Source organism: Rhineura floridana, chromosome 3 (genome assembly GCF_030035675.1).
Source record: "Rhineura floridana isolate rRhiFlo1 chromosome 3, rRhiFlo1.hap2, whole genome shotgun sequence".
Taxonomy (NCBI): Eukaryota; Metazoa; Chordata; class Lepidosauria; order Squamata; family Rhineuridae; genus Rhineura; species Rhineura floridana.
In genome coordinates this window covers 232,244,926-232,267,555 of record NC_084482.1, presented here as the reverse complement: position 1 = coordinate 232,267,555, position 22,630 = coordinate 232,244,926, and the positions used below count along the sequence as shown (strand labels likewise).

Sequence of the window (22,630 nt, the reverse complement as noted above, 5' to 3'; positions counted from 1 at the left end):
AATCCACACGCCAGAGAACCAGCGCTACAGGATATTTTTAGATCCCTAAAATAAATGGCTGGAAACATGAGCGGAAAAAACCCCTAGACCCATCAAGATGGCAAGACTCCCACAGCTCTGGGGCTTCAGCACAGCCCAAACTCAGGTGTGCCAGCTGAGAATTCCCTCCCCAGCCTCTGACGCGAAGGGCCCCCCACCTCCTGTGGAGCCAGCGAGGGCCGGGCCAGGCCGGGAGCGTGCCTACTTCTCCACCACTGACAACCATATAAACAGAAGCTCCCCGCAAGCAAGCATAGCCAAAACTGAAAGCACAAAGTGGAAATTAAAGCCAAAACAAATACAGCATAAAACAGCCTTCCCCAACATGGTGCCCTGCAGGTATCTTGCCGACAGCTCCCATCAGCCCCATCTGGAGGCAGCAGAGAAGAAAGCAAGAGAGTAAAACTCACAGCCGCACCAAAGATTTCACAGCTTAAACTGCGAATCTATATGTCACCAAAAAAAAAGGTTTTAACACCAAAAAACCAGGGAAAATGAAAAGGTCTTTGCCTGGCACCAGAAAGACCAGAGTGTTGGCACTGGTCAAGCCTCTCTGAGTACGCGCGTGCGTTGTTCGCTACAACCACAATTTGATTGTGCCCCCCTTCTCCATAAGAAGCTATTTAAAAATACAATATGAAAAATAGTTTAAAACCAATTATAGTCAGAAGAAAAGGGTGGGTCCTAAAATATGTATCTCAAGTGTCAAAGACCAGGGTAAAAAGCAGGGCCGGCACCAGAGGGCAGCCAGGCCAGGCCCTGGCTGAGGGCCCCTGCGGGCCAGAGGGACCCTGAAGGGCCCCTCCTTAGGATGGGAGGGTAGTGCTCCCATTCAGCAATCTGCAGCAGCGTTGGCTCCCAACCCTGCCACATATTGCAGAGAGGGAGTTCCCAGGCACCCCTCCCATACAACCATGAAGGCCCACGATGCCTGTCTGTATGCCCTACCTACCTCTTCCATTGCAGTGAGTGCTCTGTGCACTGTACACGCACACCTACCATTAAAGATGGTGGCCGAGGCTTCCCTAAGGGGCTGATGCCTCTGCCGCCATCTTGGTTGATGGCAGGCATGCGCATCTGGCACGCCCAGCATTCACCGCAGGGGGAGGGGGAGGTGGTGCATGCAGGTGGGCACCGCAGGCCCAGGGCAGGCTGGTGCCGGCCCTAGTAAATAAGTGAGTCTTCAACATATGACAAAAGCTATGTAGTGAACATACCAGATGCACCTCAGTCAGGAGGGAGTTCCACAACTTAGATGCCACAGAGAAGGCCCTTGCCAGGCTGCCAGCCCCCCCCCCCCAGCTTCTGAGGAACTACCAAGCAGGGCTGTGGAGTCGGTACGCCAAACTTTCGACTCCGACTCCTCTATTTTTCTACTGTCCGACTCCGACTCCACCCAAAATTGCTTCTTGTCAATCAAAATGTATTTGGAAGTCAGAGTCGGTACATTTCTACTGACTCCGACTCCACCCAAAATTGCTCCCGACTCCGACTCCACGACTCCGACTCCACAGCCTTGCTACCAAGAGGGCCCTCCACTGATCTCAGCACCTGAGACGGGGCCTGTAGAGAAGGAGGCAGCTCTCAGATATTGGGGGGCTGAAATCATTTAGGGCTGCAGACACTGAAGTGATCACCTCGAAGTGGGCCTGGAAACAAACTGGCCACCAGTAGCGTCACTGGGCACCCCTCAGTCCATGCTGCTTAGGGCTTTAATGGTTAAGACCTGCGAGTTGAACTGGGCCCAGAACAGACGGGAAGCCGGAGCGCATGGCCAGAAGGGAAGATGATCCTGGCCCCAAGCCCCCCTCAGACCTGTGCTCTTTCAAAAACCCCTCGCCACTGTGCCCTCCTCCAGTGGTGGCAAGGCCCAAAAGCAAATATACATACATATGTTTGTGAAATACACACACACACACACACAATTCTCTGACTGCGCATAGTCTGTGTCCACACACACAGTCCTGCGGCTCCCATGAGACCTGCTATCCCTCCGGGTGACTAGAGTCTGAGCGCAGAGTATGTCCCAGACTAGCCCAGGGCCCTCCAAGGATAAAAGGAAGAGCAGCCGCCTAGTGGGAGGAGGGCACAACTCTGGATCAAAGCCCTCCCCAAAGGGTCCTGAGTAAGCTTATCAGTCATGGGATAAGAGGAGAGGTCCTCAAGTGGATCGGGAACTAGTTAAGCCGCAGAAGCAGCAGCGGCTTCACTAGCGGGAGTGCGGGGGGGGGTGCGGACCTCTGGTGCGCCCTCCCAGGTGCATGGACGGGGGGTGGCTGGTCTTGCGTGTGTCTGCATGCGCACGCACTCACCACGCACTCCAGGCTGGTGGTGGAAGGCCCGTCCCGGCTTCACCACCAGTGAGTGGGTGCCTGCTTTCGGTCTCGCCCGCCCGCCTCTGAGGAGGAGTTGGCTGTGCCGACCCAGAGCGCTTCTCGGCTCCTTTGCTGGCCAACGGCACGGGGCGGGGCGGCTCTAGGTGTCACTCCCCTCAGGGTGTCACCCGGGTGTGGTCCGCACCGTCCGCACCCCGGCAGTGACGCCCCTGGGAAGCAGAGAGCAGGAATAAAGGGAGCGTTTTCCCCAGGGAGGGATGTAGGAAGTGGAATCCCGCAAGGATCGTAGCTGGGACCTAGAATCATAGAACAGTAGAGATGCGAAAAGAGAGTCCGGAGTTGTATGATGCACACAACAGGAACATGGAATGTGAGAAGCATAAACCAGGGCAAGTTAGAAATTGTCAAGCAAGAAATAGAATGCATGAACATTACAATAGTTGGCATGAGTGAATTAAAATGGATGGGAATGGGCCATTTTCAGGCAACTACAAAATATTTTATGCAGGAAATGAGAAATTAAGAAGAAACGGGGTGCTTTAATAGTGAGAAGTGTTGTAGCAAAAGCAATTAGGAGCTACAACGCAAGGTCTGAGCGAGTGATATCACTGAGATTAAACGAGAAACCTATTAACATAACCATCATCCAAGTCTACGCTCCAATGTCAAATGCAGAAGAAGAACTGGAGAGATTTTACACAGACGTACAGGAGGAAATTGATCACACAGCAAAACAAGATGTGCTGATAATCATGGGGGATTGGAATGCAAAAGTAAGGAACAGAGAAGAACTTGGAATTGTGGGGAAATGGGGCCTAGGAAACAGAAATGAAGCAGGAGAAAGACTTATTGAAATCTGTGAAACCAATGACTGGTTTCTTGCGAACACATTTTTTGAACAACTGAAAAGATGACTGTACACGTGGACATCACCAGATGGTCAATATAGGAATCAAATTGATTATATAATTGGAAACAGAAGATGGAGAAGTTCCATACTTTCTGCAAAAACAAGACCAGGAGCAGACTGTGGTACAGATCATGAACTGGTCGTATTGAAAATCAGAGTAAAGCTAAAGAAGAAGAACAAAGCACTCATAATGCCAAAATACAATTTCAATAACATCTCAGAAGAATATAAAGATCAAATAAGGAACAGATTTGAGGCTTTAAGCTTAGTTGACAGAGAACCAGAAGAACTATGGAGTGAAGTCAGAGACATTATCAGGGAAGAATGCAAAAAGACAATACCAAAAAGAGAAAAAGACCTCGATGGATGACTGAAGAAACTCTTCAAATGGTTAAAGAGAGAAGGAAAGAAAAAGAAAAAGATAGAAACCCTAAATGTAACAATACAGCGACTAGTACGTAGAGACAAAGAAAACTATTACAATAGTTACTGTATAGAAATAAAAAAGGACAACAAAAAGGGTAGAACAGGAGCCCTATTCCAAAAGATTAGAGAAATGAAAGGGAAATTTAAACCACGAGTAGGGATGTTGAATAATCAACAGGGGAACACACTGACTGACCGAGATGAAATAAAAGGAAGATGGAAGCAATACACTGAAGAACTCTATAAAAGAGAAGCCAGGATGACAGATTCATTCACGGAAGAACTGTATGATGAAGAACCAGAAATTTTAGAATGTGAGGTGAAAGCTGCTCTTAAAATACTTGGAAGAAACAAATCACCAGGAACAGATGGCATAACAATAGAGTTGCTACAAGCTTCTGAGACGAATCTGTCCAAATTTTGACAAAAAATTGTCAAGAAATATGGAAAACTAAACAATGGCCCACAGACTGGAAGTGTTCAATATATATCACAATTCCAAAGAAAAGGGATCCCAGGGAATGCAGTAATTACCGAACTATTGCCTTAATATCCCATGCAAGTAAAGTATTATTATTATTATTATTATTATTATTATTATTATTATTAACTTTATTTATACCCCGCCGTTTTTCCAAATGGGAACTCATGGCGGCTTCCAGATAAAAAACAGATACAATTAAAACCTACCACAGTTAAAAGCATATAATACATAAATAAATAAATATAGACAGATACAATTAAAAAATGAACTCTAATTTAAAATAGCATTAAACTGTTTCTGATAATTAAAAACTATACTCATAAAATCAGAATAATTAAAAAATAAACAAGCAAGAACAATATAACCTCCTTTTGGGGCTATCCTTAGCCGCCTTTGGAATCAAAGGCTTGCTGAAATAAGAAAGTTTTTACCTGTCAACGAAAGGACTGCAGGGAAGTGGTCATTCTTATCTCCTTAGGGAGGGAATTCCAAAGCCTAGGGGCAGCCACCGAGAAGGCCCTATCTCGTATCCTCACTAGTTGTACTTGTGCGGATGAAGGTATTGAAAGAAGGGCCTCTCCTGAGGATCTCAGGGCCCGGGCAGGCACATAGAGGGTGATGCGGTCTGACAAATAGCCTGGACCCAAGCTGTGTAGGGCTTTATTGGTCAGCACCAGCACTTTGAATTGTGTCCGGAAACAAACTGGCAGCCAGTGGAGCTTAAAGTAATGCTCAAGATTCTACAACAAAGGCTCTTACCATATATGGAGCGAGAAGTGCCAGATGTCCAAGCTGGATTTAGAAAGCGAAGAGGCACCAGATATCATATCGCAAACATACATTGGATAATGGAACGGACCAAGGAATTTCAGAAGAAAATCACCCTGCGCTTTATAGATTACAGCAAAGCCTTTGACTGTGTAGATCATGAAAAACTATGGAATGCTTTAAAAGAAATGGGGGTGCCACAGCATCTGATTGTCCTGATGCGCAGCCTATACTCTGCACAAGAGGCTACTGTAAGGACAGAATATGGAGAAACCGATTAGTTCCCCACTGGAAAGGGTGTGAGCCAGGGGTGTATTTTATCACCCTATTTGTTTAATCTTTATGCAGAACATATCATACGGAAAGTGGGATTGGACCAAGATGAAGGAGGTGTGAACATTGGAGGGGGAAATATCAACAACTTAAGATATGGAGATGATACCATACTACTAGCAGAAACCAGTAATGATCTGAAATGAATGCTGATGAAAGTTAAAGAGGAAAGCACAAAAGCAGGACTACAGCTGAACGTCAAGAAGACTAAAGTAATGACAACAGAAGATTTATGCAACTTTACAGCTGACAATGAGGACATTGAACTTGTCAAGGATTATCAATACCTTGGCACAGTCATTAACCAAAATGGAGACAATAGTCAAGAAATCAGAAGAAGGTTAAGACTGGGGAGGGCAGCTGTGATAGAAAAGGTCCTCAAATGCAAAGATCACTGACCTAAAGAAAATCAAAGGCGGCCGCAGAGAGCACCCCACGGCCACCCCACATCAGAGCCATACTAGGCTGCCTGCTTGGCCACTCCTCTCACACACCCCAACACACAGCCTCTCACCTCGCAACCAACTGACTGGAATTACCCAATCTTCCTGGAATTGATCAATTGATCAACATTTCTATAGGACTTGAAAGTGCTTCCATGTGAAAGGAATGCCCACATGTGGGTGGGGGTCTAGGAGATGGGGGGCTCTGTGCCTCCTTGCTCCCCCCACACACACCTTGCCACCACTGAAATCCTGAACTAATAACAGATGAAGGAATTAACAGGAAAAGACTGGTTGGCGGGCGGGGGAAGAGGTGAAAAAGCCATCAGAAGAGAGGGCCCCTCCCTCCCTCCCTCCCTCCCTCCGTGGGGCTTCTGAGGGGGGCAGGAGTCATGTCCTGAAGTGAGGCAACCCCACAACTCAGGGACAGGGAGGGGTTGCAACTCCCCACAACTGGCAGGATTCAACCAGCAACAATATACTTGGGGGGGGGAGAAGGGGCTGCCATGGGGCAAGGAGGAGTCAAGGCAATTTTAGTAGTCTTTGTCCCCAGATCCACCCCCTGCTGACGTGAAAGCGGGGCCAACCCCCTTGAGGATTACTCACTGTACTGAGAAATGCACCCACACTGGTCTATAGGTTGCACCTGGAAGAGCCACTCCTCTCCTTAGCCACAAAAGCATTTGCTGGCCCCTCCCTCCCCCTTGGCCCCACCCACACCTCAGGCCCTGCCCTCTGAGGTGGCATATTCCCCCTTAGGTGATGGCAGTTGTCACCCACTCCTCCCGCCCAATCACAAGGCAGCTGGCACACACTGCTTCCTCAGTGGGGCCCTCCCACTGCCTCAGGGAGACACGGGGGAGGGGATGGCAACATCAGAAGCTCAGCTGGAGTGCATAGGGCAGATCAGGAAAGGTATCCTCAGGGCCGACAGGATGCCAACGAGGTTAAAGAGCAGAGTCAAGGAAGCTATTAGCAACAAGAAGTCTTGCCCAAATGAGGAAAACAGAAAAGGAACACAAACTTTGGCAAAAGAAAAAAAAAGAAGGAATGGTGAAATGAACTTGAAGAGCACATTACTAAAAATATAAAAGCCAACTACAAAACATTCTTTAAATCCATTAGTAGCAGGAGAATGTCTAGGGAAGAGGTTGGACCCCTGGATGCCAAAGGGAGTCAAGGTGTGCTTTTTTATTAATCAATTGTGAAATGCCTCTCCCATCCCTCCCCTATTGAAATTATGATGAACTTTTAATTAAAGCTCAATAATAAACATCAAAAATACATAGTAGAAATCAAAGTAATTAAAATTAAAAAATTAAAAATAAGCAAAATGGCCATCAAGGGGTGTGTGGTAGAGCCCAAACTGAGAGGGATGAGTCACTGCTGCTTGACCTACCCCCACTTCATCACAGACACAACATGATGCCGCTGCTGTCCAGTAACAACAGGTAGCATTCTCTGGTACCAGAGGAAGTACAGAAGGTGGCCACACCAGTTGCCCTGACAGGCACTCAGAGTACATGCACGCACTTACCACGCACAAACAGACTGCACAGCCACACATGCATTTCCTTGTCTGTCTCTGATAAACCTACACAACACACATTTCACCTTTACATAACCACCCATATCTCCCTTCTCTCTCTCCCAAGTGCACACACACAGGCCTCCTTTTTTCCCACATGCACACAGACAACACATAGATCTCCCTCCCTCGCTCCCACTCGCCCCAATTCAGAAAAGCTTCTCCCCAGGGCAAAGGAAGCGGCCGCAACCAGCTGGGTGCTCAGGGACACCCCCACCAATCCTTCCTGCCCGCCCCAACCTTTTTTGAAAAAGCAAGCCCCCGCGCGGGGCGAAGCAGCCTGCAGGGGTACCTCAACTTCTAAGGAGAATGAGGAGGCTGCTGAGAAGTGGAATTCATTCTTTGCACCCATCTTCACAGGGGAGGAATCCCTCTGCCTGAATTAACTTTTGCAGGAAGGGAGACTGCGGCAAACAGGGGTGATGGCAGATGATGTTCTAGGCCTGTTGGACAAAATGAACTCTGACAAATCGCCAGGTCCGGATGGCATCCACCTGAGAGTTCTCAAAGAACTGAAATGTGAAATTGCTGATCTTCTAACAAAAAGATGTAACTTGTCCCTCAGATCCACCTCCATACCTGAGGACTGGAAAGTGGCCAATGTAAAGACAATTTTTAACAAGGGATCCAGGAGGGCATCCTGGAAATTACAGGCCAGTTAGAACGTAACAAGACAAAATCCTGAAAGAACTGGACATGTTTAGTCTTGAGAAGACTGAGGGGAGATATGCCCCATGCAGCCTCCCCACACAATGCAAGCATTTCGTAGAATCATAGAATACTAGAGTTGGAAGGGACTTATAAGGCCATAAACTCCAACGCCCTGCTCAATGCAGGAATCCAAATGAACGCATACTGAACAGGTGGCTGTATAGCTGCCTCTTGAAGGCCTCCAGGGTTGGAGAGCCCACCACTTCCATAGGTTGTGGGCAGAGCTTGGAAAAGTTACTTTTTTTGAACTACAGCTCCCATCAGCCCCAGCCAGCATGGCCACTGGCTGGGGCTGATGGGAGTTGTAGTTCAAAAAAGTAACTTTTCCAAGCTCTGGTTGTGGGTTCCACTGTCATAGAGTTCTAACAGTTAGGACGTTTTTCCTAATGTTCAGTCGAAATCTGGCTTCCTGCAACTTGAGCCCATTATTCCACGTCCTGCACTTTGGGACTATCAAGAAGAGATCCCGGCTCTCCTCTGTGTGACAACCTTTCATGTACTTGAAGAATGCTATCATATTTCCTCTCAGTCTTCTCCAGGCTAAACATGCCCAGTTCTTTCAGCCTCTCCTCATAAGGCTTTGTTTCCAGTCCCCTGATCATCCTTGTTGCCCTCATTTCCTGCCCGTGCATCCTATTTGATAAATCTATCTATTCCGAAATATCGTATACTCTTTTCAAGAGCGAGATTCAACTGTTTCCCCCCCGCGATTTTAGACGGCTGTTTTAAAGGCATTCCCTATGCAAACCACATCTGCCCATGCTCAAACTCTGAAATCGAATCATTGGTTCACACTTTTCTTTTTTGCAACCTTTATCATGCTGAACGGCTTAGATTTATTTCTCCCATAATTAATCGCTTTCCTGGAAGATCAAATAACTGGTATGTCCAACTCCTCTTATCCGATGCTGATAAACTATGGACAGAAATGGTTGCCAAATTCTTAAACTTAATCCAGTTAAGACAAAAGAATTCTTCCTTTTAAACTGTGTTTTCATAGGATTATACTGTTATATTAATATATTATGTTTTTATTTTTTATGTATTTTGTTGTATTTTTTGTACGACGGGTCTGTGACCGTATAATAAAATTCATTCATTCATTCATTCATTCATTCATTCATTCATCCTTGTTGCCCTCCTCTGAACCTGCTCCAGTTTGTCTGCATCCTTCTGAAAGTCCAGTGTCCAGAATTGGACACAGTACTCAACATGAGACCTAACCAGTGCTGAACAGAGGGGAATCAGTACTTCATGTGATTTGGAAACTATACTTCTGTTAATGCAGCCTAAAATAGCATTTGATGTTTTTGCAGCCACATCGCATATGTTTTTTGTTTTAAATGTTTACATTGTGTTTTAAATTGTTTTTAAAAGATGTGTTTTAAATTTGTATATGTGTTTTTAGGTACTGTAAACCGCCCAGACAGCTTCGGCTATGGGGCGGTATACAAATACAATAAATAAATAAATTAAATAAATAAATCGCACTATTGGGTCATATTCCACTTGTGATCAACAACCATCCCAAGATCCTTCTCGCACATACTATTGCTGAGCCAAGTATCCCCCATCTTATAACTGTGCATTTGGTTTCTTTTTCCTAAGTGTAGAACTTTGCACTTATCCCTGTTAAATTTCTCTTTCTTGTTTTCAGCCCAATGCTGCAGCCTATCAAGATCCCTTTGGATTTTGTTTCTGCCTTCCCGGGTATTAGCTATCCCTCCCAATTTTGTATCATCTGCAAATTTGATAAGCATTCCCTGCCTCTCCTCAGAATAGGTCCTCAAATGCAAAGATGTATCACTGAACACTAAAGTCAGGATCATTCAGACCATGGTATTCCCGATCTCATGTATGGATGCAAAAGTTGGACAGTGAAAAAAGCGGGTATGAGAAAAATCAACATTTGAACTATGGTGTTGGAGGAGAGCTTTGCACATACCATGGACTGTGAAAAAGACAAATAATTGGGTGTTAGAACAAATTAAACCAGAACTGTCACTAGAAGCTAAAATGATGAAACTGAGGTCATCATACTTTGGACACATCATGAGAAGACATGATTCACTAGAAAAGACAATGATGCTGGGAAAATCAGAAGGAAGTAGAAAAAGAGGAAGGCCAAACAAGAAATGGATTGATCCCATAAAGGAAGCCACAGACCTGAACTTACAAGATCTGAACAGGGTGGTTCATGACAGGTGCTCTTGGAGGTTGCTGATTCATAGGGTCGCCATAAGTCGTAATCGACTTGAAGGCACATAACAGCAACAAGCCCCTCCTCATCCAAGTCATTAATAAAAATGTTGAAGACCACTGGGCCCAGTACTGAGCCCTGCAGTACCCCACTCATTACCTCCCCCCAGTTTGAGAAGTAACCATTGATAAGCACTCTTTGAGAATGATTCTGTAGCCCACTGTGGATCCACCCATAGTGGATTCACCTTTTTATCTCTCCTTTGTGTTTACAACTCCAGGCAGAAAGGCTGGGGAAGAAAGAACTTCTCTTCCTGAGGAGCTTGTTTTCTGCTTGAGAGGAACCAGTCAACCAGGAAAACAGCAGCTTGCCTTGTTTGGGGTTGTTGCTTTTTTGTTGTTTTGGGCTAGTTGACAAAGTGGCCAGAGACCAGCCTTTCCCCCCTTTCCTCCCAACTGTGAACCTAGATGAACAGACAAGCCAGATGTCTGCCCACTCCAAACAGTGAAGAGCTCAGTGGGCGGGTAGTGCTTCCACCCCACCCATCCCTGTAGTGAGTGGCTGCCCCACTGCAATCGGAAGAAGGGCCAGTCAGTGGTCAGCTTGCCCAGGACTGGCTGGGGGCTCAGAAATTGTTTTTGGAATAATGTATTGGGAGGGGGGTTGCATCAAAGTGAGACCAAACACTTGAACGTGTGGTGCAGAAATTATTTTATTGCATCTTATGCTATTGGTTGCTTTGATGTTTTGTGTATGCTGCCCTAGACATTTTTATTTGAAAAGCAGGATATAAATGTATAAAGTAAACAGACACCTCTATGCCTTCCACAAGTCCCACACAGGCCACAGGCCTCAAATGGGGAAACGGCCTCCGAGAGCCATCCCCCATTGGTCTCTCTCAAGCCTTTAATGGCATCCCCCAAGGGACCCTGGGAAGTGTAATTCTCCCCCCAGCGCAAGGAGAGGTATCTCTTTGACAGGTCTCTCTTTCATAGAACTGCAGTCCGGGAGAGTTGCAAACACCATAAACGGGAATCGCCACAGCAGTGATGCAAGGAGGGTCCTTGTGAAAAGTACATCAAGCAGAACAGCTAACTACATTTTGCACATCAACAGCTTGTGACAGAGCCTCAAATCTGTTCTTGTTTTAAAAAGAAAATCAGCTTCGGGAGGGGATTCAGAACAGGGAGAGGCGTGGCCACGAGACATTCCTCCCCCTCACGAGCTGATTTTATTTCTAAAATAAAGGCCTTCAGGGTCCATTATATGATGTTTGCATGTAACATGTTGCTAATCTCTCAATTTCAGCCAGGCTTCAACCTAATATGCTTCTCAGTGCCTATGCTCTGTTCTGAAACACATGACATAATATGCAAAATGACAGTACCCCCAAGCATACGCAGAAAAGTTTTCCCGATCATAAGCATGAAGCGCTGCAGGTTAGAGGCTCCAGGCAGAATAAACACAATTAAACTCTCTGGGGGCTAAACCCCCAAACGGGATAGTTTCAAACTAGCTAAGTGGTGGAGTGAGGCTGCTTCAGTCCTTGCCCACACACCCACAATTTTAAAAAACAGCCTTTTGGCTTTCTGGATGCAACCAGTCCCGCTCTGCTTCTGTGGGTCGCTCTGGGGTCACAGAACATGGGAACATGCTTCATACAGAGAGAGAGCCGGGGGTGGGGGGGCACTGGTCCATTCAGCTCAGGATTTACAAGCACTGGTGAGTCTTGGTTTTTGCTGCAAGAGGCTTAATGTGGTGGCCCCTCTGAGGATTGGCCTCATGGACTGGCAGCAGCAGTTTCCAGGGTGCCAGGCAGGGGGTCGTCCTTCCCCAGCCCTACGTGGAGATGCTGCCATTCAGGATTCAATCAGGGCTTTCTGCATGCAAAGCATCTGCTGCCCCTTTCACATCTATACGCTCACCCTGCCCAGCTTGAAATATGCCCCCGACTACTCATGCCATTTATGCCCATCAGAGGCCTCTGGTATCCCACCAACTACAGCAGGGGCGCCAAACGTTTCGGGCCACTGGGCATATTTGCAAACTAAACAAGCACACACACACACACACAATGCACCCTATTCTGCTCTCTTGGCTATTTCCACAGACTGCTTCTTTCAAGCCTAATTTTGGCAGGGGGAGGGGCCAGGGAAGGCCTCTGTGGGCGAGGGTGTGCTCACAGGCACTACTTTGGTGACCCTGGAGCAAGAGCAAGGCCAAGTTCAAAGTTCTAGTCTTGGTGTACAAAGCCCTATGCAGCTCGGGACCAGGATACCTGAAAGACCACCTTACCCCTTATATACCCAGTCGACCACTGCACTCTGCAGGTGAGGGCCTCCTGCAGATACCATCTTATCAGGAAGTCTGTTCTGCACAACATAGGAAGTGGACCTTTAATGTGGTGGCACCTGCCCTGTGTAATTCCCTCCCCTTAAATATTAGGCAGGCACTATCTCTGTTATCTTTTTGACGCCTTTTATTTATTTATTTATTTATTGCATTTGTATACCGCCCCATAGCCGAAGCTCTCTGGGCAGTTTACAACAATTTCAAAGTCTTTCCTCTTTCAACAAGCCTTTTAAATTATTTTTATTTATTTATTTATTTAATTTGTATCCCGCCCTTCCTTCCAGCAGGAGCCCAGGGCGGCAAACAAAGCACTAAAACACTTTAAAACATCATAAAAACAGATCTTAAAATACATTAAAACAAAACAACATTAAAAACATTTTAAAAAAACAACCTTAAAAAGGGTTAAAAACATTATTAAAAAATATATTAAACAATTCTAACACACACGCAGACTGGGACAGGTCTCAACTTAAAAGGCTTGTTGAAAGAGGAAAGTCTTCAAAAGGCGCCGAAAAGATAGCAGAGATAGTTGAGACCTATCCCAGTCTGCATCTGTGTTGGAATTGCTTTTTAATATTTTTTTAATGTTTTTTAACCCTTTTTAAAAGATGTTTTTAAAGCTTAAAAAAAATTTTTTTTAAAGTTGTTTTGTTTTGGTATATTTTAAAGTCTGTTTTTATGATGTCTTAATGTGTTTTTAGTGCTTCTGTTTGCCACCCTGGGCTCCTGCTGGGAGGAAGAGCGGGATAAATAAATAAATAAGTTCACGCAGATTCTCCATGGGTCACGCCAAAAGTGCCATCTAATCCTGTCCTCTGCCTCCAGCTGTGGCAACTCAAATGGTCCTGCAGAGTTAGGAGAAAGTATCTAACACCTTCCTGCTCTGATGCCTCAAATTCCTCCTCTTCCTACTGCTGCTGAGGGTGGCCAGTACGTTTTCAGGCTCAATTCAAGGTGCTTGAGTTAGTGTCTAAAGCCCTAAACAAATTAGGCTGTAATCCAGTACATGTCTACTCAGAACTAAGCTCCAATGGGTTCAATAGCACTTGCTCCCAGGTAAGTGAGTATTGGATTGCAGCTTTAAGCCCCAAACATCCGAAAGCCTGCCTCCTTCCCTACATCCCCGTCTCAGGTGATGAGTTCAACTTCGTAGTTCCTCAACCCCCAGTAACTCCAGGGGGGGTTCCAGATCAGGAGAGAGTCTTCTCTGTAGTGGCTCCTAAGTTTTGCAACTTCCTCCCGACCAATGTACATCTGACACCTTCACTATGCAGCTTTTGTCATATGCTGAAGACGCACCTTTATTATTATCATCATATTTTTGACACTATTTTTAGGGCCCACCCTATTCTTGTGGTTGTAATTTGTTTTAGACTGTTTTCACTGGGACGTTAGGGTGAAGGGTGGGTTGTTTAATAACAATAACAACAACAACAATAATAATAATAATACGGCCCATTTTGTCTAAGCTAGTGGGAATCTGCCCATCTTGTGGCAATGAGTTCCATCAGTTAATTAGCTTTCCTTGCCTGAATAAATGCTTTCTTTTCTTCCTCTGAACTTAATTCCCGTCAGATTCATTTGGGCAACCCAAGTCCCTAAATCCTTTGAGAAAAAAGTGAGAAACTGTGTGTGTTGTGTGGAGTCGTCTCCAGCTGACCTCTCTTTGCTCACAGGTAAGTTTTTCCTGTTTGGTGGCCTGAGGCCATTCCAAGAGAACACAGCTTAAAAGGCAGATCAGGCATGCGTACAACACGCCACTGTAATCCCAGGAAATCTGCACAAGAATTGCCAACTCGGGGTTAGCAAAGGGGGAAAAAACATTACTTGGCTGCAGCGGCAGTGGATAACATTCTGACTTGGGAGGGCTTCAATGTTTAACCTTGCTCTTTTCATCACAATAGGATTTATACAGCACTTATTTAGGAAAGTGTGCCATTACACATGTGCAGAGTGCCACTGTCTCCTTGCTAAAAATCTATCAGTTCTTTGCACATCTATGGACAGTGGAAGTGGGCCAAGAAAGATCTTCAGACAAGATTGACTTCATACTTAGAAATTAAGCCACACCACATGAGTTTTTGTATTGATCACACCTACAGATCCATTGCCAAAAAAAGAAACACATACACAAAAACTAATTATGAGGAAAACTTGATTCTAGTTGCATGCAGTTTTCCTCCCCCCAAAAAATCAATTTAACTTTTCATTATCCAAAACACTTTCTTCTCTAAATTAAGAGAACCAATAGACAAAAAAAAGTTTCATCTGAGCCAGGGCACATCAGATCAGAGCAGAGCAATGTATTTGCAATGCTTGCCTCAGTCCTGAAAATGCTAATAATCTCTGTTCAAGTGCAGGTACATCACCCCAGAGTAATCATAATCAGCCTCTGAGATGTCTGGGATTAGGGAGTATCTTCGAGGTTTGGGGACGAGTGGAAGCCATATCCACATGGACAGAGAGACCAAACTTTTCATTTTAGAAATTACTGACAAAACTCACTGAACTTAAGTTAAGGGCAGGGCTTGTTGGAAGCAAATCCACACACCTTTTTTGGAAATACTCTACAAAACGCTCTGGAATTGCAAGTGTCTCAGATCAACTTTTACTGAGTGAATGCAGGGAAATGGTTAACACAGAGTTTGTTGCAGCACATACACAAGTTATCCACTATTTCTCCTCCCAACTCACAAAAGTAAATGCAAAATGATTAAGTACAAAATTGACATTTATTATAGAAAGTAGTTGTCTGCCCGCTTGCTCTCTCCAATCCCCAGCAAGGTCACACATACAAACTACACAAAAAGCTCCTAAAAGCAGGAAACACTCCCTGTTGCTTCTCTAGTTACCTATGAACAGACCTGGCTGTGAGGGGAACAGTTCTGAGCATGCTCAGATCCAAGTGAAGGCTACTGCTTAGGGCTGTTCTTGAAACAGGCCTGATTCAGACCTGACTCTTCCCTAATCTGCTACACTAGCTGTGCTGGATAAGCCTCATAACAACAGATGGAACAGGAGCCTTCCTAGCAGGGCTGAAAAGCAGGCAGTGTAGGGAGGGACCTCTTTGCCATAGCTACACTTTTGGATTAAGATTGGCAAAGCGGTGCAGAGAGCTGGTTGGCCAGAGAACTGGAAGCTGATTGGCCAGAGAACAGAAGATTGACAGAAATGCTTTCACAGCCCTCTGCAAATTCAAGAAGCTATCAAATGTGTGTGGAACAAGGAGTGTGCGGCTTTGAGACGACGGGGGGGGCGGCAGTCAAAAAATTGCTTGAGATTCTCATTCGGAGGGCTGTGCCCCAGCAGCTTTCGTGGACCAGCCTCCATTGCATGGCTCCAAGCCAGGCAAATAGAGCAAGGCTCAGTTACGACAACCTGCAAGTAGATCCGCCTGCCTCCCACAGCCTGGAGCCCTCCAGACATGATCCCCCACGGCCATATGATGCTGGGGCTGAAGGGAGCTATAGTTCAACAACATCTAGAGGGCACCATGGTGGCAAATGCTGAAGTAGGCCAATAAATAGCCCAGGCTAAATTTGGCAAACTAATTTCGCCGACAGTCCAAGCAATACCAAAGGAAGCACACCAGATCCCGCATCATCCCATCTCCACAGACAGATACTAACCCAGCCCCTCTTGCCCTCTCAGTTCCCCCCATTTCTGTCCCAGCCCTCCAGCCTGAAATCAAGGTGCTTTCCTGAAGCCCAGCTCACTTAGGGCGGATGCACCCCTGAGTACAACTAGCGAGCTTAAGAAATGGGGATGGGGCACCTGGAAAGCCTGGAAGCTACCCCTTGTCTGCCCCACAATTTGGGAAAGCAAGAAGATGCCCAGCTGGTCCTTGCTGATGCATCTCCTAAGCTTCACTTGTATACTTAAATGGAAGTCTGATTTCAGTGGACGCTGGCTACAGCCGCACACTCCATCCCTGGCTCACGTTAACATTGGCAAGTGGTCCAAAGGGGCTGGTCTCTGGTGCCTGGCAAGGAAAAAAGCTCTCTTGGCCGGACAACTGGGCCCACCAAACCCCAGTGCAGAGAGGAGTCTACACTGGGACTGGAGGCCAATTCTGGATGGACAGTTCTTTGACAGGAGAGGCTGCTGAAGGGAGGAAGAGATGGACGTGGGGACCTGGGGACGGCCTTTGCCCCCTGGGCACAGTGGTCTCTTGCATCCCAAACCAAATGAGGAAGACGTGCAGGCTAGGATATCATTCACTGCCTAGGCAGAGGGGAGCCCCCCCCCCATGTCAAGGTCCTCACACACTACACTTTGTAAAAAGGATTGGCTGGTGATATGTAAATTGCATGCAAATGTGAATCTGCTCACAGCTTGGAGATGCCAATCAGATGAGGTGGCATGCAGATTACTTTCCCACTAGCTCCTGAAATCATCTTCAGGAACGTTTGCCAAAAACATTTAAGACAAAATGTAGCCTAAATACAAAGTTTAGGGACCTCATTTGGGAGGTGGGGCGACATTTCCCCAGGCAAAGGTGTGCTCTCTTTGTATAACTACTATTTATGCTATAAACCAACAACAATAAAGCAAACTCTCCCCTAAAAGGCCACCTGGACCACCTAACCCTCCCAGCCCCTCTAATGCCAGCCAAATGCAAGGCCATAATCCTGACAAGGCACAAGGTTAGCCATTAAGCTGCCAGCCAAGCACACACACCTGGATGCCCACAGAAGGCACACTGCCTCCAGCACCAACACCCCCCAACGCCCGCCCGCCTGCCCAAATCGCAATTCTTTCTGTTGCTATGCAAATGATATGCAAGCAGGCAGCTGCACCAGAGGCTTTCACCAATTAGAGAAAATGTGTCTCATTAACATGAAATAGTAAAGAAAGACACTTGTGTGTGTGTGTGTGTGTGTGTGCACGCATGCACTCACACCCCACACATACAAGCCCAAATGAAGAGAGAGGGTCTGCAATATGCAGGCCGCATCCTCAGGTAACTCACTGGAAAGCTCCTGCCTCACATCTTTCTTGGCCCTGGAGAGAGGGAGTCCTGCCTCCCCTCCCTCTCCCCACCCCAACAGCTGTCCCTTCCGCCACCCAATGCCCCCCGCTGCCTCCCACAGCTGCCTGTTCCTGCTGGATTAGTGCTGCCTGATGGCTGGAAGTGCCTGGAAGTGACAGCAGAGCAACTAGGCCAGACCAAAACACGGCCTGCCTTGGGGTGGGGTTGCGCCTCACCCTGCTTCAGGTCCCATGATGGGAAGGCGGGGGCATTATTGTGGGGGGCGAAGGAGAGTGGGTAGGTGAAGTGGGGGAGGGGCAGAGCAGGACCCCCTCCCGGCCTTGGGAGGAGAAGTATGTAGGGGGGGCTCCCTGCAGTGCAGCACCACACTCTGGGAATGTGCTTCTTGCTGGTATTGCCCCCCCCAGCATCCCTCTACCATGGTTGCCTAGCAACATCACACCCCCTCTCATTCCTCAGGAGAGCTGAGAGGCCTCTGGGTGCCATACGAGGGGTCCCAGGGCCTCGGGGGTGCCTGAAGCCCCTCCACGACAGAGGCAACGAGCACAGCCCCCCCTCCTCTGCTTGAATGGGCTTGACGGATGATTTAGTATTTCTCTCTCCCCCCCTCCCCCCCAATCGTAACTTGGGTTGGGGTCGGAATGATGCCCAATGCCAGCGAAAGCTGTGCATGGAAGAACGGGGGAAGAGCAATCCCCTCACAATGCCCCCCAGCCCCTTTGCCTGCCTGTCTTGGAGGCCTGCACTAAACAACCTCCCATTCTGCTTCTCCAACCTTCTTGCTGAGAGAGGGGCAACTACTCCACAATTGTGGCAGGCACAGGCTGAGGCTCCCTGGCCTCCTAGCATAGCCAGAGGGCAGTGTGGGGAGAGAATCCAACTCAAATCGTCCTCCTCGCTGACCATTGGACATGCTGGCTCCTGGGATTACTGCTGGGAGTTGGGCGTCCAGCAACCACTAGAGGGTGGCCAGTTAGTTACCACAGGTTAGTCACCCCTGGGGCTCTCAGGGGACATCCCTGGCACAGCTGGGAGCCAGCAATGGGGCTCAGGACGCCCCCAGCGCTTCCAGCCCCCGCCCAGCCCGGCTGACCCTCTTCCTCCTGCTGGCTAGAATGGTGCACTGGGCAAGTGGAGGGGGGGAAATGGGGGGGAGGGTGTGCAACATGGCAGTACAAATCCTGATCTTTGCCCCCACAGAAGTGAGCCTGGAGGGAATGTGATGGGGGGCATCAGAGGCTGCCGGGCCCTGCGAGCCTTGCAAGGGGCTTTCACGTGTGAAGGGGGGGGAGAGAAAGAAATCCCCCCGCGAGTTATCAAACGTGAGCAGCGCAGGGAGGCCAGTGGAGCTACCGAGCCCCCCCCCCGCGCGCATTTTCGGTATCTGTCTCAGCCAGAAAAAGTCCCTTCCCCGCAAGGCCCCCTCAGAGCGGAACAGCCGGCCCCCACCCGCAAGGTGCCGAAGGCGCTCCAGGCCGCTTCTGCCAGGGCTGGGTGTCCGCGGAAGGAGGAGGGCTCGTAGCCCCCCCCCGATCAGGCGGGACTGCTCTGCCCCACAGCGGCTCCACTGCCCCACCATCCCTGGCGAGACTTCGTGACGGGGCGGCCTCCCATCCAGCGCCACGAGGAGGACGCCTCTCCCGCTGCGTCGCCCCACGTGGGCAGAGGCCAGCGGCAGGCGAGGGGCCAGCGACAGCCCAGCGGGGGGCAAACTATCACAGCGCGCCCAGGAGCCTCCCCGCCTCTCTCGAGGCCCAGCCAGCGGCCCCAGGTGGCCTTGCAGGCCCCAGGACGACCCCCAAGCAGAGCCCCTCTCTCTCTCTCTGCGCCCCCAACCCCGGCCCAAGTAGGTGTCACTCCAGATGAGCTACAGCCCCGGAGGTCGGGCCTGCGTTGGGGGCAGTGCGGAGGGTCCCCCGAACTTCTGCAGAGCCTCTGCCAGACCCGCGGCCGCGGGAGGGTCCCAGCCCGGCAGACCCCCGTCAACACAGTACACACGCGCATGCGGCGGCAAAAGCACGGGCAGAAGCGCACGCGGCGGCGGCGGCGGTACCTCGGAAGGGGACATAGGACATGGTGCCTTCAGCCGCTGTTCGCTCGCTCGCTGCTCATGGACCAGCCGGGGAGGGGAACGGCCGGCCCGGCGGGGGACGCGGAGCAGACACGGGAGGAGGAGGCGGCGGCGGGCGGGGGGCTGCCGGGCCTGCCTCCCCCGCACCGTCCCTCCCTCCGCCGCCCGGTCGCCCGCACTGCGCCCCCGCCCGCCGGCTCTGCACCCTCTTTCTTCGGTGCTGATGCAGGGAGAGGCGCGGGCGGAGGGTGCTCGGAGAAGGCGCCGACGCTGCGGCTGGCGGGCGCTCCCGCTCGCTGCTGCCTTCGTCCTCGCCTTGCCTGCGTCCTCGCCTTCTCACCGCCGCCGCCTCCTCCGCCGCCTCCGGCAGCCGCGGCAGCATCACAGCCCGGCCGGCCGCTCAGAGCAGCAGCAGCAGCGCAGCGGCGTCGCAGGAGCGCTGCCCACTCTTAAAGGCGCCCGCCCGCAGCTGCTGCAGTTGGGGGAGGGGGCGCCGCGGTTGCGGAGGGCAAAAAAGGCGAAGCCTCCCCTTTAAGCAGAGGCAGGCAGAGCACGTGCGGAGGGCAGGTGGCGGGGGCGGTCATGGAGCGGCGGTCCGCTGTGCCTTCCCCCCCGTGCCAGATCCATCGGGGGTCCCCCCTCCACCAGCCCCTCAATTCTGATCTCCCCCCCAGACCCGTCACGCGACACCCCCCCGTTGCAATTTCTAGGGAACGTCTTCCGTTTACACAACCTTGAATGTGAGAAGACTGTGTGTGGTCTTTTTTGGGCGGGGGTCTCCTTGTCTCCCTCTCCACGTGGTGTCCCTCCCCGCCAGTCGTCCTAATCACGCCACTGCTCTGCACAGCCGCCGCCCCCCCCTCCCCGGCACAGAAACCGAGGACAGGCGTGTGTGGCGGCGGCCGCCCCGTCGAAAAGGCGCGGCTGAGCCAGGCCCCTTCCGGATGCTCGGCGTCTTTAGTTGGCGGCGCAGAGCGGAGGCCGCCGGAACCGTAGCAAGAGCAAATCGCCTTCGCTCGCGGTCGGTCCCCGGGGCTGCATTGCTGAGCAGAAAAAAAGCGGCCGGCCGTTCAAGAGGCTGACCTTCCGCGTCTCCCCTCCCCGTATCCTCACAGCAATCGCGAGCGGCAGGACGTTAACAGGCTAATTTTACAGACGGGAAGAACGGAGACTCCTGCTTAGCGCCTCCGGGGCCCCTCTCACTCCACTGCCCACATCGCAATACACGCCCCTTCCACCGGTGCTGTACCACGGCCACTTCAAGCGCTCCCTCCCACCCAAAAAGCCACACACGCTGCTGTGCAAGCGGTGAGCATTTGCTCGCCGGCAGCCCCGTGGGGCGTTTGTGTCACCCCCGCCGGGACAGGCTCGCGCGCGTGGACAGCGGTGAGGCTGCCTCAGATCCATAAGGATTTTCCTCGTGGGGGTCACGCGAAAGAGTAAATGGGGAGGGGGCTCAGCCAGCTTCAGATTCTTGTGGATTAGACGGGCGGGAGCCGACCCCGTTCCAGCCCAGCTTCAGGACTAGTTTAGTGGATGAAGACCGCTCTGGATACTGCGCGAGGTGTTTCGGGAGCCCCCAGGCGGAGCCTCTCTGCCATGCTGACCCCCCCTCCCCGCAGCCCTCCAGGCCACCTGCGGCGACTACTGGGTTGCCCCGGGAGGAGGGAAGGGAGGGAATCGGACGTCGAGGTTCAGGGGAGGCTCTGAAAATAGCGCTAAATTAGCGCGCGCGCGCCCAACTTGCTGTGGGCTACTGCAAACTCCCGTCTCCTTTGCTCCTGTGAGAGCTGGGAAGATTGGAGTTTGCAAATAAGGTTAGGCAGACATCCCACTGGGGAACAGGGTCAGGGTTAGAAGTGGGAAAGCGAGTAAAGGTGTAACTTCCTGCCTGGAGAGGCCAGACTCACTGCTCATTGGATGGCTTTTGCAAGAGGCTTCACTGGTTGCCACTGGTCTCCAATGACCATTTCTTATTTGCTTATTTGTTTATTAAATTTATATCCTGCCCTTCCTCCTGGAAGGAGCCCAGGGCTGCAAAGAAAAACACTGAACACACTCTAAACCATCTTAAGAACAAAAGACTTTAAAACATATTAAAACAAAACATCTTTAAAAAAATATTTCAAAGCATTTAAAAAAGCAATTCCAACACAGACATACATTGGGATGAGGTCTCTACTTGAAAGGCACGTTTGTTTCTTTGTTTATTGCATTTGTATACCACCCCATAGCCAAAGCTGTCTAGGCGGTTTACAACAATTAGTGTTGGATCAGGATGTTTGCATTCTGGACCAATTAGTACAAAGTATGATAGGCATAGTTGGTCTGGTGTACAATTCTAGGAGCCTTAGTCCTAAACATCTGCGCTGGTGATGGAGTGTGTTGGTGGTTTGCCTTCTAGTCTAAATACACATCCTGTAGATTGGGAGATCCAACCGCTGCATGTTTGGTGTTGGGAAACAGCTCAATCTGCACACCATGAAGATGAACAACGCGAACAGCCAGGGCCCAACCGACGCCTTCTCCTCGGAGGCATTTCTCAAAGTCTTGGCCACGTTCCCACGCTGCATGATGTTCTTGCTGTGCTTCTCGTTGGCCATCCGGATCTGCTGTTTCGCCACCATCTTCGGAGTAGGCGCCAAAAAGATAACAGAGATGATGCCTGCCTAATATCTAAGGGGAGGGAATTCCACAGGGTAGGTGCCACCACACTAAAGGTCTGTTTCCTAATTTGTGTGAAACGGACCTCCTGATAAGATGGTATCTGCAGGAGGCCCCCACCTGCAGAGCGCAGTGATTGACTGGGTATATAAGGGGTAGGATAATAGAATCATAGAATAGTAGAGTTGGAAGGGGCCTATAAGGCCATCAAGTCCAACCCCCTCCTCAATGCAGGAATCCAAATCAGAGCATTCCCGACAGATGGCTGTCCAGCTGCCTCTTGAAGGCCTCCAATGCCAGAGAGCCCAC

The 22,630-nt window shown here is 49.6% G+C and overlaps 1 protein-coding gene across 11 annotated transcripts in view; it reads right to left on the bottom strand.

Annotated features, from left to right (window-relative positions):
* Positions 1-20,411, bottom strand: part of SYNGAP1 (synaptic Ras GTPase activating protein 1) — an 89,571-nt gene extending 69,160 nt beyond the window's left edge. For 4 of the 11 annotated variants that reach the window (XR_009761763.1, XM_061621602.1, XM_061621605.1 and 1 more), the window contains exon 1: positions 19,640-19,775. Coding sequence is in view for 9 of the 11 variants with exons in the window: in XM_061621602.1 (XP_061477586.1) it covers positions 19,640-19,661 (22 nt within the window). In the remaining 2 variants the exon portion in view is untranslated. Of the gene's footprint in view, positions 1-19,639; positions 19,778-20,390 lie in introns of those variants that run through there. The other 7 variants (XM_061621601.1, XM_061621606.1, XM_061621607.1 and 4 more) reach the window with 4 other exon arrangements.
* Positions 20,412-22,630: the final 2,219 nt, after the last annotated feature.